The sequence below is a fragment of the Tachysurus fulvidraco genome, chromosome 25 (genome assembly GCF_022655615.1).
Source record: "Tachysurus fulvidraco isolate hzauxx_2018 chromosome 25, HZAU_PFXX_2.0, whole genome shotgun sequence".
In the NCBI taxonomy this organism is placed as follows: Eukaryota; Metazoa; Chordata; class Actinopteri; order Siluriformes; family Bagridae; genus Tachysurus; species Tachysurus fulvidraco.
The window spans coordinates 4,474,852-4,488,616 of NC_062542.1; the positions used below are offsets into that span (position 1 = coordinate 4,474,852).

A 13,765-nucleotide genomic window follows, 5' to 3' on the forward strand; every position below is an offset into this window, starting at 1 on the left:
TTGACATGACCATCAGCTCCATCATGATTAAGTATTTCACAGATTCTTCGAGTGAAGATCTCCATCAGCCATGTTACTGTTAGTCTCATTTATGAAAATTAATATGACAGCTATAAATAAGACATATTTCTTAGACACGGGACAAAGACGAAAGTCTCAGCTGATTTTCGGGTCATCAACATATATCGGAGATGCAGATGTTCTGAAATCCTTTCGCTGTGTCTTTGTTAATAAGAACATTTAATGACTGACAACTTCTCCTCCTGTACGTAGTGCTCTACAGTCAGAGATATTTCTGTTGCCTTATGCACATTACCCAGATTTATTGCTTTTGGTGGTCAGGGAATGAATTATTCATGCCTTTGCCAGTCGAGCATCTGGCCTGAAGTAATTTCTTTTAATAGTTGGAATAAATGATTGATGAAGTAGAGCTGAAATGAAATGATATTATAAAAGTAAAAAATGAGCAGATATATAAGCATACAGTATCTTCCTTCAGCCATTCTGTCTCTGGAGTAATGAGATAAAAACGATCGGCCGGCTTGAGTTTGGCAAAAAAGTATGGCTGAAAAATAGAACCTAGTGTGTGTCATTTAATAAATAAGGATATTTTGAACCAGTAGTTTTGGTTGAACAGGACGTAGCAGCATGATTTAGTATTTTTGTACTAATTCTTATACTTTTTGGACCACTGGTCGTGTAACACCATGCACCACTATCTATGTTTTTCTCATTAATTGTTACTTAATTATTTTCATTCGGGAAGTAAAAGTTTGCTTCGAGTCTGAATGTGATTCCAAGCTAGACTAATTCTCATACTGAGTCACATGTTAGAATTGAATTGAATCAAATAGATTTGATTCTTAGAGTGATTCATGGTCAGATTCTAATTTGGACTTGATTCTAATCTGACTTTGACTCAACTTTGAATTCTGATGTGATTCTGATTCAGATTCAGTTACTCTGATAATGAATATCTTCTCATTCTATTAGTCTGATTCTGACTTTTCTGATTATCAAGGGAATCCCCAGCTCTTTCCGAGCCAACAAGGAGAAAGAATCTTTCCAGCAGGTCTTGGGTTAGCCCGAGGTCTATACCGAGTGCCTAATACAGCATGGACCAATATGCATAAATATTAAAAAGTCCCCTAATACTGTTAGAACAGGGTGTAATATGCTTAGACAGTTTGACAACTGAAAATCCAATCTCAACATTGAACTGTGAGCAAAAAAGTATCTTGACAATCTTTGGTTCCCAGTTGTTGCTTTTTTTGTGCGTGCGTCTGTGCAAATCCAATTAGTTCAGAAAGAGGCGTTCGCATTGCTATCTCAGGGTAATGAGTCGATGATGCAGCTGCCGTGTTGTGAGTTTTGGCAGTGAGGCAGGGTGCAGTGAGAGAACAAGAGAGAGAGATGGAGAGGAGGACAGTTGGTTGTAATTGAAAGTAATCGCTCTGGTGGACACATCTTTAATTATGCGTCTTGTCTCTTAAATCGCTGATAAGTGGCTAAACTTGTGGTAAAATAGTGGAGGGGGGTGAGTAGGGTAGTGTGTATAAATAGTGGTGGGGGTGGGGTTCATGGGGTGGATCGCTCACCGTGTTTGTGTGGTGTGTTAACTAATGGGGTATCGTAAAATTTTGTTTGGTTATTTTTCTGTACTATAAAACAGCTTTAATTAGTTAACGTGATTTAACCATAATAACTTAACCCATGGGGGGCACGGTGGCTTAGTGGTTAGCACGTTCGCCTCACACCTCCAGGGTTGGGGGTTCGATTCCCGCCTCCACCTTGTGTGTGTGGAGTTTGCATGTTCTCCCCGTGCCTCGGGGGTTTCCTCCGGGTACTCCGGTTTCCTCCCCCGGTCCAAAGACATGCATGGTAGGTTGATTGGCATCTCTGGAAAATTGTCCGTAGTGTGTGTGTGTGTGTGAGTGAATGAGAGTGTGTGTGCCCTGTGATGGGTTGGCACTCCGTCCAGGGTGTATCCTGCCTCGATGCCCGATGACGCCTGAGATAGGCACAGGCTCCCCGTGACCCGAGAAGTTCGGATAACCGGTAGAAAATGAATGAATGAATAAATGAATGAATGAATGAATGAAACTTAACCCATAAATCCAATCATAGGTTACATGCAGGAATTATATTATATGTATGGGCTAGTATGTTTGACTAGTATGCTTGTTGTATTGACTAACATTTAACACTTTGTATATTGATGGTTAATTTGATCATCCAAAGCAATTACTTATTAAAAAACAATGAAAGAATTAAGAATGACCCTGTAATAGTTTTTTTGTTAATTATATATATTTGCATAATCTATAAATTGACAAGCCGTCACTTTATCCCTGTCCATCTTGGAGGTTGTGATCCCACCTCACTGGTGACTGCTTTTGCTCCAAATGATATATAAAAGTGCTTTTCATTATACTAATACCGTATGAATCAACTTCCATTATGTGATGAAATATGCCATCTGGATGCTCGACTCAGAAGAGCTATATTATGATTGCCATCTATGCCCTTCTCCAGCTTTATATTCAACATCGTTATTTTTCAGTGGACAAATTGCTCAATTGCTCTGTTCAATGGCTTGATTACTGCTCGAGCCTTCAGATTAAAACCAGCCAACATTTCATCAGCTGTCATGTTTACACTGAGTGATACAGCAGACATACCACGCAAGCCGAAACCCGGGAACCTGCCGATCGATCTCGAGGTGGTTCCTTTGCCATGAATTCTGGATTTTTTTTTAATAGCTAATAAATAGCAAATAGGATGCCAATGTGCTGATTATTAATTAATCTTGATTTCAGAGAACAGTTTGGTCTCTAAACAGATGGATTATTGTAACACAGTAGTAACAAAAAAAAAAGATGTGGTGTTAAAGAAGGTCTGTGAAAATGGAGGCTTGTATGAGGCTGTTGCAGGGCTGAAATTTTGAGAACTCTTTTTTCAGATCTTTATTATGATCTGAACTGTTTCGAATTGTATTTAATTATATTTATTATTATTAATAATAATAAAGTCGTGGTCTGATCAGCCGTGGCTGGGTCGCCGGGGCGAGGGTGTCTGATGCTGAAAGACTCGAAACACCCGAGGACCTCAGGTTAGGCAAGGCAAGGCAAGTTTATTTGTATAGCACATTTCATACACAGAGGTCATTCAAAATGCTTTACATAGAAATGAGAAAACAATTTATAAGAGAGGGAAAAAGAAATAAATTAATAAACAAACAAACAAATAAATGAATAAATAAATAATAGGTTACAGTACATCACTGATGATGTGTTCAGGTGCATCTGAAGATGTATTTCAAGAATTATTATTATTATTATTATTATTATTATTATTATTATTATTATTGTTGTTGTTGTTGTTGTTGTTTTATTGCTAATCAGTAGATAACTTTTGTAGACAAGCAAATAAAAACAATAAATAAATGGAAACATGATTAAAACTTATAAATAACAAACACAAAACAAATAGAAAATAATACATGAAATAAATAAATAAATGAACAAACAAATAAACAAACAAATAATTAAATAATTAAATAGCACTAAGCACTATCCACTACACAGTCTAAAATCAGCTTTTTTAGTTGTTGTTGTTGTTGTTCTTGAATTTTTTCACAAAAGTGTTGTTTTGAACACTTGAGTTTTCCCACTGCTCTCATTAGTAATCTTGTTAACTCATGAGAACACAGCACAGATGCCGACATCGTGCCTGTCCTCCAAACCGAACTGGGCATCGTATTAATGGCATCTGTGTCTTGTTGTACCAACATGCAAGCAAGCCATGAAACACTCTAGTGACTACGAGCTAACAGCATGGTTTTTTAGCCATGATGGTTTTTTTTTATGACGTTTTTATTTTTTTGTGTTCCGAGTCACATGGTACATTCATGTTGTCACGCTTGACTGGACCCACATTGCCACAACACAGCTTAACCTTCTCACTCATCATTCTCTCTATAGTACAACTCATTATATACTATACTGTACTAATATAAGGTACTATAATACAACTCTTTCACTGTCACATAAACGGCAGACTTTCAGCATAATCAGCAACTAAACAATTTACAATAAAGAAATGGGTTTTTGTTGATGTACTGTATAGTGCCATTTTCCGTACGGAGAAAAGGGAAGAAAAGGAGTCAACAGTGTCAGCGCTATGGAGCATTCAATAAGTTCCACACTGCAGGAGTGAAGGCTTTGTGATTTTGGGGTTTGTCTTTACCAGTACACCCTGTTGTGTTTTTATACTTTACTTAATACAGCGTCCAGAAAAAACTTTCCTAAAACAGAAATCCTTCATCAACTGTGCGAGCAAAGGGCTTGAAGCAGTGGGAGATGAATACTTGCAGTTTCACCTCCTACAGCTTTAGAAGCACTTGGTTTCATGGTGTTTAAGCGACAATAAAACTTGCTATGGTAGATTTTCTAGCTTTCTGGCCTTGAACACACACTATAAATATCTTAGTTTTTTATTTTTCCAACTAATAGATGACCATTATGTTCCATCCAGTGCCTAATTTCAGCAAGGAGCCAGGAACAACAGGGGACCTAAAACCGAACCTTGAGGCTCTTTGTATATCTTGACTGGCAGGTTTTCAGATTACTATTTTTCTCTTAATACACTCTACTATACATGTAAAAATATTTTCCATAGGGTTCTACATAGACACCAAGGTTCTGTAGAACCTTCTCACCATGAAAGGGTATATGTATAACCCGGTGGGGTTAGTCCTGAATGGGTTAGATTTCCAAATCTATCCTATAACCCTGTCGGTAGCAATATCTCATAAATGTTGTTGATTTTTTTTTTTCCAGTAGCTGAATTGCACTATTATTGGAATCTAACCTTCAACTACGTTTATTAGATAATAATTACAAATACTGGACTGCCTTTTATTTTAAATCACAAAAAGTCTTAGTTTTACATTAAACAAAACGATTTAAACCAGTGAGCAATATCCTCCCCAAAATGGATCTTCATAAGTCCCTGCTGACTTCCTCCTCTGAGAGGCTGCGAGTCAATAAGCACGATTTCATCTCAGCCCTTGGCAAGCTCCAGCAATTGTAATTACGCTGACATATTGAGGCAATTAACTCATCTTGCCTTAAATCTGCTCTGTATCATATATCACACCGCTTACTTGGGCATAGCTTTAAAAAATGTAATACGTCGACCAAGGAAAGGATTTGACTACATCTAAGAAGTAGTCAGTTTTTTTGTAGGTTATTCTACAAATGGGCAACAGATTAAAGAAAAAACTAGTGGCTCAGCCCAATCAAATAGATCCGAAGTGAGTTAGACAGCACGCTGTAGTGGCATCATAAAAACACAGTTTGAGAGAATAACCATTGGAAAAACATTTGTCAATGTTCATTGAAGCTGTTCTGGTAACTCGTGGTGTCCCGACACATTGTTGGCTCTTGCATGAATTTGACAAGCTGCAGGATTTCTGCATTTAGGTGTATAAGTCTTTAGAATATGCTTAAGGTTAACTTCTGAGTTGACTCTAAAATAGAAGTTAAAAAACAATTGAAAGAAATTAACCTTTATAATGTTAAGGACATTTCAGCTGATAGTTTGCGGTGTTTTGAGTTCAAATCCCAGGACTGTCAGAAGTCCTATTGGTCTCTTAACCCTCAACTGTAGAGCTTAGAATGAATTCTGACTCACTATGTATGTGTGCTAAATGTAAAAATGGTATGCTACAAAGTGCTTGCACAAGTGTTGATGGTGTTTTGGGGCACGTTTGGAATTTTATGTACACTGCAGGTACTGTAGGTGTTTGAGGGCAACAGGGCTTTGAAGCTGAGTGGCTGGGAAAAGTCTGGCAGTAACAACATTTAGTTGTAATATCATTCTTTTGTAAGAGAATAAGAAGAATCCTAAATTAAATAATGTGTGTGCAAAGTCTGCAATAAAAATTGGTTTTCTCTTCTGCTTTCACGTTTGGACTAATAAATCATTATGAAAGCTGTATTATTTCTTCTGCTTATTATTAGCTGCCTGGACAGATCAATAGTATCCTTTAACCTGCGGGACAGTTTAGTGAGAAATTATCTCACTATTGGACCCACTAATGTGCTGTAATGTTTCAAACAGAACTGAGTTATGGCACAAGATTTCAGACTGGAAAACGTTCATATAGCAGTTATAGGACTTTTCATTTGGCGGCTTTGGAAGGACCAAATTACAGAACTGCCAGAGAGCCACTGTTGTGCCTGTGAGAATGGAGATGTGTTAGTAATGTAGTGTTGGGTATTTAGAAGGGAGGTGTGGTGTGCTTGGAATGTGGTGTTTTTGAGAACGGTGGTGTGTTTGGATTGTAGTGTTTGTGAGAACGGTGGTGTGTTTGGAATGTGGTGTTTGTGAGAACGGTGGTGTGTTTGGAACGTGGTGTTTGTGAGAATGGTGGTGTGTTTGGAATGTGGTGTTTGTGAGAACAGTTGTGTGTTTTGATTGTGGTGTTTGTGAGAATGGTGGTGTGTTTGGATTGTAGTGTTTGTGAGAACGGTGGTGTGTTTGGATTGTAGTGTTTGTGAGAACGGTGGTGTGTTTGGATTGTAGTGTTTGTGAGAACAGTGATGTGTTTGGATTGGGGTGTTTGTGAGAACAGTGGTGTGTTTGGTATGTAGTGTTTGCAAGAACGGTGGTGTGTTTGGAATGTGGTGTTTGTGAGAACAGTGGTGTGTTTGGATTGTAGTGTTTGTGAGAATGGTGGTGTGTTTGGAATTTGGTGTTTGTGAGAACAGTGGTGTGTTTGGATTGTAGTGTTTGTGAGAACGGTGGTGTGTTTGGATTTTACTGTTTGTGAGAACGGTGGTCTGTTTCGTATGTGGTGTTTCTGAGAACGGTGGTCTGTTTCGTATGTGGTGTTTGTGAGAACGGTGGTGTGTTTGGTATGTGGTGTTTGTGAGAACGGTGGTGTGTTTGGTATGCATCTTAATTTTCCATTTGTTTGTGTTTTGCAGAGTGGAGAGGCTTCTGTTTTTGAGGTGAATATCCGGTACGTTGGAGGCCTGTTGTCTGCCTACTACCTGACTGGAGAAGAGGTAAGATCAGAAAAACCTTCTTTTATACTTCCTTATTTTACTGCATCAGATATACTGTAGATTTATGTCCAAAAATCAAAACCTTTTATTTCTGTTACTTTTTCTTTTTTTTATTTAATATTTAAGGTTCATGAATAAGAGAAGATCTTTTATATTTTTTTGACATCAGGCACACACACACACACACACACACACACACACACACACACACACACACACACACACACACACACACACACACAAGCACATGGATACACCAACCTTTCCCACAGGAGTAAAAGAGATCCACTGCCATAACTTGCCTAGACTCATCGCTTCATTGTAGAGAATAAAAATCATATCCGTCTGAAACTAATGGCCGGGAAATCTGTCGATACACAGAGTCTAGAGTCAGCTTCACACATATTGACTGAAAATCTGAAAGAGTCAGAGAAGAAGAAAGACGTGTGGAATTTTCCTGCCATTTTAGCTTTTTTGCTTTGAGCGGACGCTGCTGGGATTTACAGTAGTGCGAGGGGAAACGCCTCATTTACACCACTGTGAGAGCGTACAGTCCACCCGGGGAGAGCGCCGACTCTGTAAGAACATCAGTGTGAAAAAGCTCTTAATAGAGCAAATGTTCAAGATTTAAGGCTTTTACTCTTTGCTTAATTAACATGATGAACATCCACAAGCGCGGCTGTTACAGAGGAGTCGCTTCATTTTGTTCAAACCTTTGGATGCTGTTTAGAACAGCACGATATCCAGCATGTTGTAACACTAACATGACCAAAAAAAAAAGCTTTTCTTTCTTATTAGTGTTCTTTATTTTTATTTATTTATTTATTTATTTATTTATTTATTTATTTATTCTTTTATTAATTATTGCCAATTAGTTTGTTTTTTCTTTCTTCCCTTTGTCAGAAAACCGGGGTTAGGAACAGACCAAACTGTAAAAAAAAAACACAGTTTAATAATAAAACAAACGAAACCAAACATAGACAAAACAAAAGACAAGGATTCTAAAGGCAACACGGCTAAATAGTGAGGACAGTTAGACACATAAGGGACAGGTGTGCTGAGGTGGGACGGAACACACGAGCGCAGGCTGACACGTGAACACAAGACATAAACAAAAGGCACATGAAAAATGTCCAGGCTAAATCCTGACACTCTTAGTTTGATTAAACATCCAGCTAGCAATGTATAGTATTATTAACTATTTCTTTCTTTCTATCTTTCTTTCTTTCTTTCTTTCTTTCTTCCTTTCTTTCTTTTTATTTATACGGTTTTTAATTGCATATGTTCTTTCTTTCTCCCCTTTGCTCATTTATTTATTCCTTCATTTATCAACTTATATATTTTTGTTCTTTAGTCGTTCCTTCCTTCCTTTTTTCCATCTATCTATCTATCTATCTATCTATCTATCTATCTATCTATCTATCTATCTATCTATCTATCTATCTATCTATCTATCTATCTATCTATCTATCTATCTATCTATCAACTTATATATTTTTGTTCTTTAGTCGTTCCTTCCTTCCTTTTTTTCATCCATCTATCTATCTATCTATCTATCTATCTATCTATCTATCTATCTATCTATCTATCTATCTATCTATCTATCTATCTATCTATCTATCTATCTATCTATCTATCAACTTATATATTTTTGCTCTTTAGTCGTTCCTTCCTTCCTTCCTTCCTTCCTTCCTTCCTTCTTTCCTTCCTTTTTTCCATCTATCTATCTATCTATCTATCTATCTATCTATCTATCTATCTATCTATCTATCTATCTATCTATCTATCTATCTATCTATCTATCTATCTATCTGTCCATTCATCCAATAAAGCTGGTATCATATGTCGAGTCACACAAACACTCCTTGCATTTTTATGGACATTGAAGCAAGTGGCATGAGGAGATTCTTCACTTAATTCACTACTCTTTACTCTTTGTGTGTGTGTGTGTGTGTGTGTGTGTGTGTGTGTGTGTGTGTGTGTGTGTGTGTGTGTGTGTGTGTGTGTGTGTGTACTGTATGTGTGTGTACTGTATATGTGTGTGTGATAGAGATTCTAGATAAAACAGTATTTCCTTATAGTTATCTCTGCACTGGAGTGTTTTATCAGATCAGAATAGCTTGTGGCTGATGCTGCACCATACTCAGTTTACAGCCTCTTACTTACACACACACACTCACACACACACACACACACACACACACACACACACACACACACACTCACCCACATACACATAAACCCACGCACATATACACACAGTAACTATAAGGTACTCAAAAACCTCCTAGAACTGTACAGATATATATCGTCTGACACGCCGCATTTGTGTCTAAAGGCGATGGATTTGTTGTCCTGCATGCCACTAGACAGAGTGTGTTGTCTGCATTTTCCGACGGAAGTGTCAATATAGCTTAAACTCCTTCTTTGAGCCCATCATATACGTGTGTATGGGTGGGAGTGTGTGTGTGTGTGTGGGTGGGTGGGTGCCTGGGGGTATGCAGCAGCAATCTATTAGGTTCAAGCACCCAGTGCAGTGATCAATTCTCTAGTACTGCTCATGTTTCATGACCCCTGTGAAATGCCTCCCTTTGTGTGACCTTAGGATCTGGTCTTCTACACGCTTTCTTATACTTACTCCTGTCGTTTGAAAGAGAGATTCAGTACGGCTGCTTGTTCATCCCTTCATCTGTTTTCTCCTCACATGCCGCGATTCCCGAACACATTTCACAGAGAAAGTAACTCTCACACACAGATTAGATTAACACCCGCCTGCTGGCAGTCGAGTTGTTTGGGGTGCAGGAATTAGTGTTATTGGAAGCGAAGCCGTCTCTCGTCTCAATAATTTTGTCCTGGTCGATTGTTCCCGTCCTCCGAGTTGTCACTTTCATGGTGTTTTATGGCGACAGTCATTAAAAAGACACCCGATGGTCACTGTTCTGTTTTAATTTGCACAGCAATCTCTCTGTCACATCTCGCTCTGAGCAGCAGAATCGATTTATGTAAAGCTCTGCGCTTTATCTTTCTGTGATTTCAGAGACCAATAAAACACTTGTGTGTGTGTGTTTATGAAATTTGCTTTATGCTGCTGTCCCAATAGCTTAAAATCAAGCTCAAATCTTGACCATACCAAAGCCAGGAGCCTGAAAGAGCATAATTGTTCATCTGTAGGTTCTGCTCTCATCTTGCAGTTTCCATGGTGATGAACAATATGTGCTTGGGCTTGTTTGATTGTGGTTCTAGCCCTGTCTTCACCCTCATCCTGTCATTGCTTGCTACCTGATTGTGCTCACCTGTTTTGTGTTTAGCTCTGATTGTTTTCGCTATTTAAAGAACTGTAGGACTTCCAGCTTTGAGATGTTTTCTGTATGAACTTGGATTTGTTTTAAACTGTAGTTGTATTTCTACTTGTATTTGTCAATCTCGAGTATTATTCTCAGTAAATGTCGTTTTTGTCTTGACCGAGAGTTATATAATGTAGAATTAAAGATTTTGCGCTTTCTTTTCCGTTCATATGAACGACGTTATGAACAAAAAAATAATTCCTTCTCCTGGAAAGCAGTTAAATCAACGGTACAGCGCATCAAAACCATCAAAAGGTTTTTTGATAGATTTCTCTCTCGAGTTTGTCTCGGTCTGGTCTTCAATCAGACCCAATCTTCACTCGTTCTCAACCTTCTTCACGGTTCATGACTGTAGCTGAGTTCTAACCCTGTCAAACGTTTCCTGGAAATCTGATTGGTCGATAGCAGCCACGCTGTTCAACTAAAGTCCTATTCGGACGGGATTAGTTTTACGTGGGGACGTGGGGGGTAAAGTAATTATTACCAGAGCTTCTCTGTGATTTTAGTCCCGTCCGAATGTGCCATCTCGGTAATCATTACGGACAATGTCCGTAAAGATTACGGCAACTTTTACCTCCTGTAAAAAGGTCCGGAAAAATTACCTCAGGTAATACTAATCCCGTCCGAATCGACCCGCTGTAAATATGTACGGTAAAATTCCGTCATTTCCTGTTTAAAAGTAGTTTTTGGTGCGTTTTGCAAGCTTGGAGGCGCCATGTTGTCTGTTTGTCTTGTCTGTTTCCCGCGCGAATTGGCCAATTAACATTACAGGCGTCCTGAGGTAAAATTGCATTACTCCACGTCCCCACGTAGAACTAGTCCCGTCCGAATAGTGCTTAAGAAATAAATGAGAAATTCGGTTATGTAGTAACAAATTTGTGGATCAGACTTTAACCTCCTAAGACCCGAGCTTTGGTTCGGCCTTGAATTTTAGATGCAGTGACGTCCACGTATGTGGACACCAGGTCGTAGGAGGTTAATCAGAGTTTCTGAGAAAAAAGCTTGTTGTGGAAGTTCTGAGGTTCGAGAGATTTAAAGAATAAAGTATAACACTGGTAGACACGGGCAAGAATAAAAAGGTTACACAATGTATTGTGCTCAGCTGTGCAGCAGGACGCAACACTCAACATGTAGCATGAGGGATGAAGGGTCACGATCATTGATTACATCAAGATTTTATAGACAGAACTCAAGAAATCAGAAGATATGTACAGTAAAAGCAAAACATCATCAATCATTGGCTCAAAATTACCGCATGCTCATCTCCTGACCAAGCTGATCTGACCAGACCAAGGACCTGTTGCACATTGTTTATGGACAACTCGTCCCCAGTCCCTACTGCCCTTGTCATAATCTTAACAAAACAACTGATGACAACGTCAGTCTCTGGTCATGAAGCACATAGGGTATAAGCATTGGAAGGACAAAGCCTTATGAGCATCTAAAGATTACAAATTTCCACCACACAGTTACTTGAACGTAATGGAGGACCCCGATGGAGGACCACACCCAAAAACATCATGATCACTGGTACAATGCATGAAGCCAACAAGCTGAAGTAAATCCTGCCATTTAAAACGACTTGATGGTTTTCTGTATCGATTTTGTCTCGCTCTCACCTTTATTTAGACTCAATCTTGACTTGATCTCAGCTCTCTTAAGACTTGGCCTTGACTCCGTCTCAGCTAGTACTTTATCGTTGCCAGGTCTTTACTTATTGCGAAACTCTTTTACTATCTTTCAGCTCATTTATGCAGACCAGGCAGATTTATCCCCAGTTTTGAAAAGTTTTGTGTCTGCAGTGTTGTATCATAGCAGCCTGAAATTGGCAACGTTATTTAACGGAATAAAGTTTTTTAAGAGTTTTAGATTATTAAAGTGGTTCTGTTTGGGAAATGTTATTGGATTCTGCAAGAGAGCAAGAGAGAGAAATGAAAAAATCTCTTGTCTACCTTGTCCTGGAAGAGAACTGAACAACACACCGGTCACAACCAATCACATCTCATTTATTGCCTATCGGTTCATTAACTAGTGCAAATAAACTTTTCCCTTTTCTTTGTTGCTGTTGTCACACCATCACACACTACATCACCCACCTAATACAGTACAGACCAAAAGTTTGGACACACCTTCTCACTCATGTAGATTCACACTGAAGGCATCAAAACTATGAATGAACACGTGTGGAATTATATACGTACATAACAAAAAAGTGTGAAACGACTGAACATATGTCATATTCTAGGTTCTTCAAAGTTCTCCACCTTTTACTTTGATTACTGCTTTGCACACTCTTGGCATTCTCTTGATGAGCTTCAAGAGGTCGTCACCTGAAATGGTCTTCCAACAGTCTTGAAGGAGTTCCCAGAGATGCTTAGCACTTGTTGGCCCTTTTGCCTTCACTCTGCGGTCCAGCTCACCCCAAACCATCTCGATCGGGTTCAGGTCCGGTGACTGTGGAGGCCAGGTCATCTGGTGCAGCACCCCATCACTCTCCTTCATGGTCAAATAGCCCTTACACAGCCTGGAGGTGTGTTTGGGGTCATTGTCCTGTTGAAAAGGTGGTGTGTCCAAACTTTCGGAAGGTGTGTCCAAACTTTTGGTCTGTACTGTACTTTTGGCCTCATAATGTCATTTTAAAAAGTTTTCTAGTTAAAAATAAGTTTAACAAGCAGTAAATAAAAGACTAGTGCAAAGCAAAAAGTAGATAAGTAGACACTTTTGTTGTCAGACTTTTCCTTTATACTCTTGTCATCCTACCTCATGCCTGCGCCCGAGTCTAATGTGGGTTTATCACGTCCAGCATTTATCACATCCACAGTGGGATCGACACACAGCTTATTGTTCGGTCTGGGGAAAAAAAAATTGCCTGGGAATGATCACACAAGTGAGATTCCTTTCATTTGATGCATGTGCAACAATTGTGTTTTGCACAGAGCTTGTACATGTTCAGCATTCCCACAGTGCCGCCTTTCAGCTCCTCGCACCTGAATTTATTCTTTATTTGCGAGTCGCTTGGTAATTGGACTGCGGGGTTCGTACGGGGGGCCTCGGCACACGCTCGGGTCCGAACAAAAAGCGAGAGAGTTACGGAGATAGAGAGAAAATGCTGCTTAGATATCTGCATGGAATTTTCTTGCTTTATTAAGAACGATTTTATCGATCGGTCGAGCTTAACGGTAACATCAGGCCACAAGATGCACAGTACAGACCAAAAGTTTGGACACCCCTTCTCATTCAAAGAGTTTTCTTTATTTTCATGACTATGAGAATTGTACAGTAGATTCACACTGAAGGCATTAAAACTATGAATTAACACGTGTGGAATTATATACGTACATAACA

At 39.0% G+C, this 13,765-nt stretch overlaps 1 protein-coding gene across 1 annotated transcript in view; it reads left to right on the plus strand.

Moving 5' to 3' along the window:
* The window catches only part of LOC113658376 (mannosyl-oligosaccharide 1,2-alpha-mannosidase IA), a 220,178-nt gene that overhangs the window by 149,570 nt on the left and 56,843 nt on the right, over positions 1 to 13,765 (plus strand). The window contains exon 4 of the mRNA XM_047808679.1: positions 6,996 to 7,076. Coding sequence (XP_047664635.1) covers positions 6,996 to 7,076 — 81 coding nt within the window. The remainder of the gene's footprint in view (positions 1 to 6,995; positions 7,077 to 13,765) is intronic.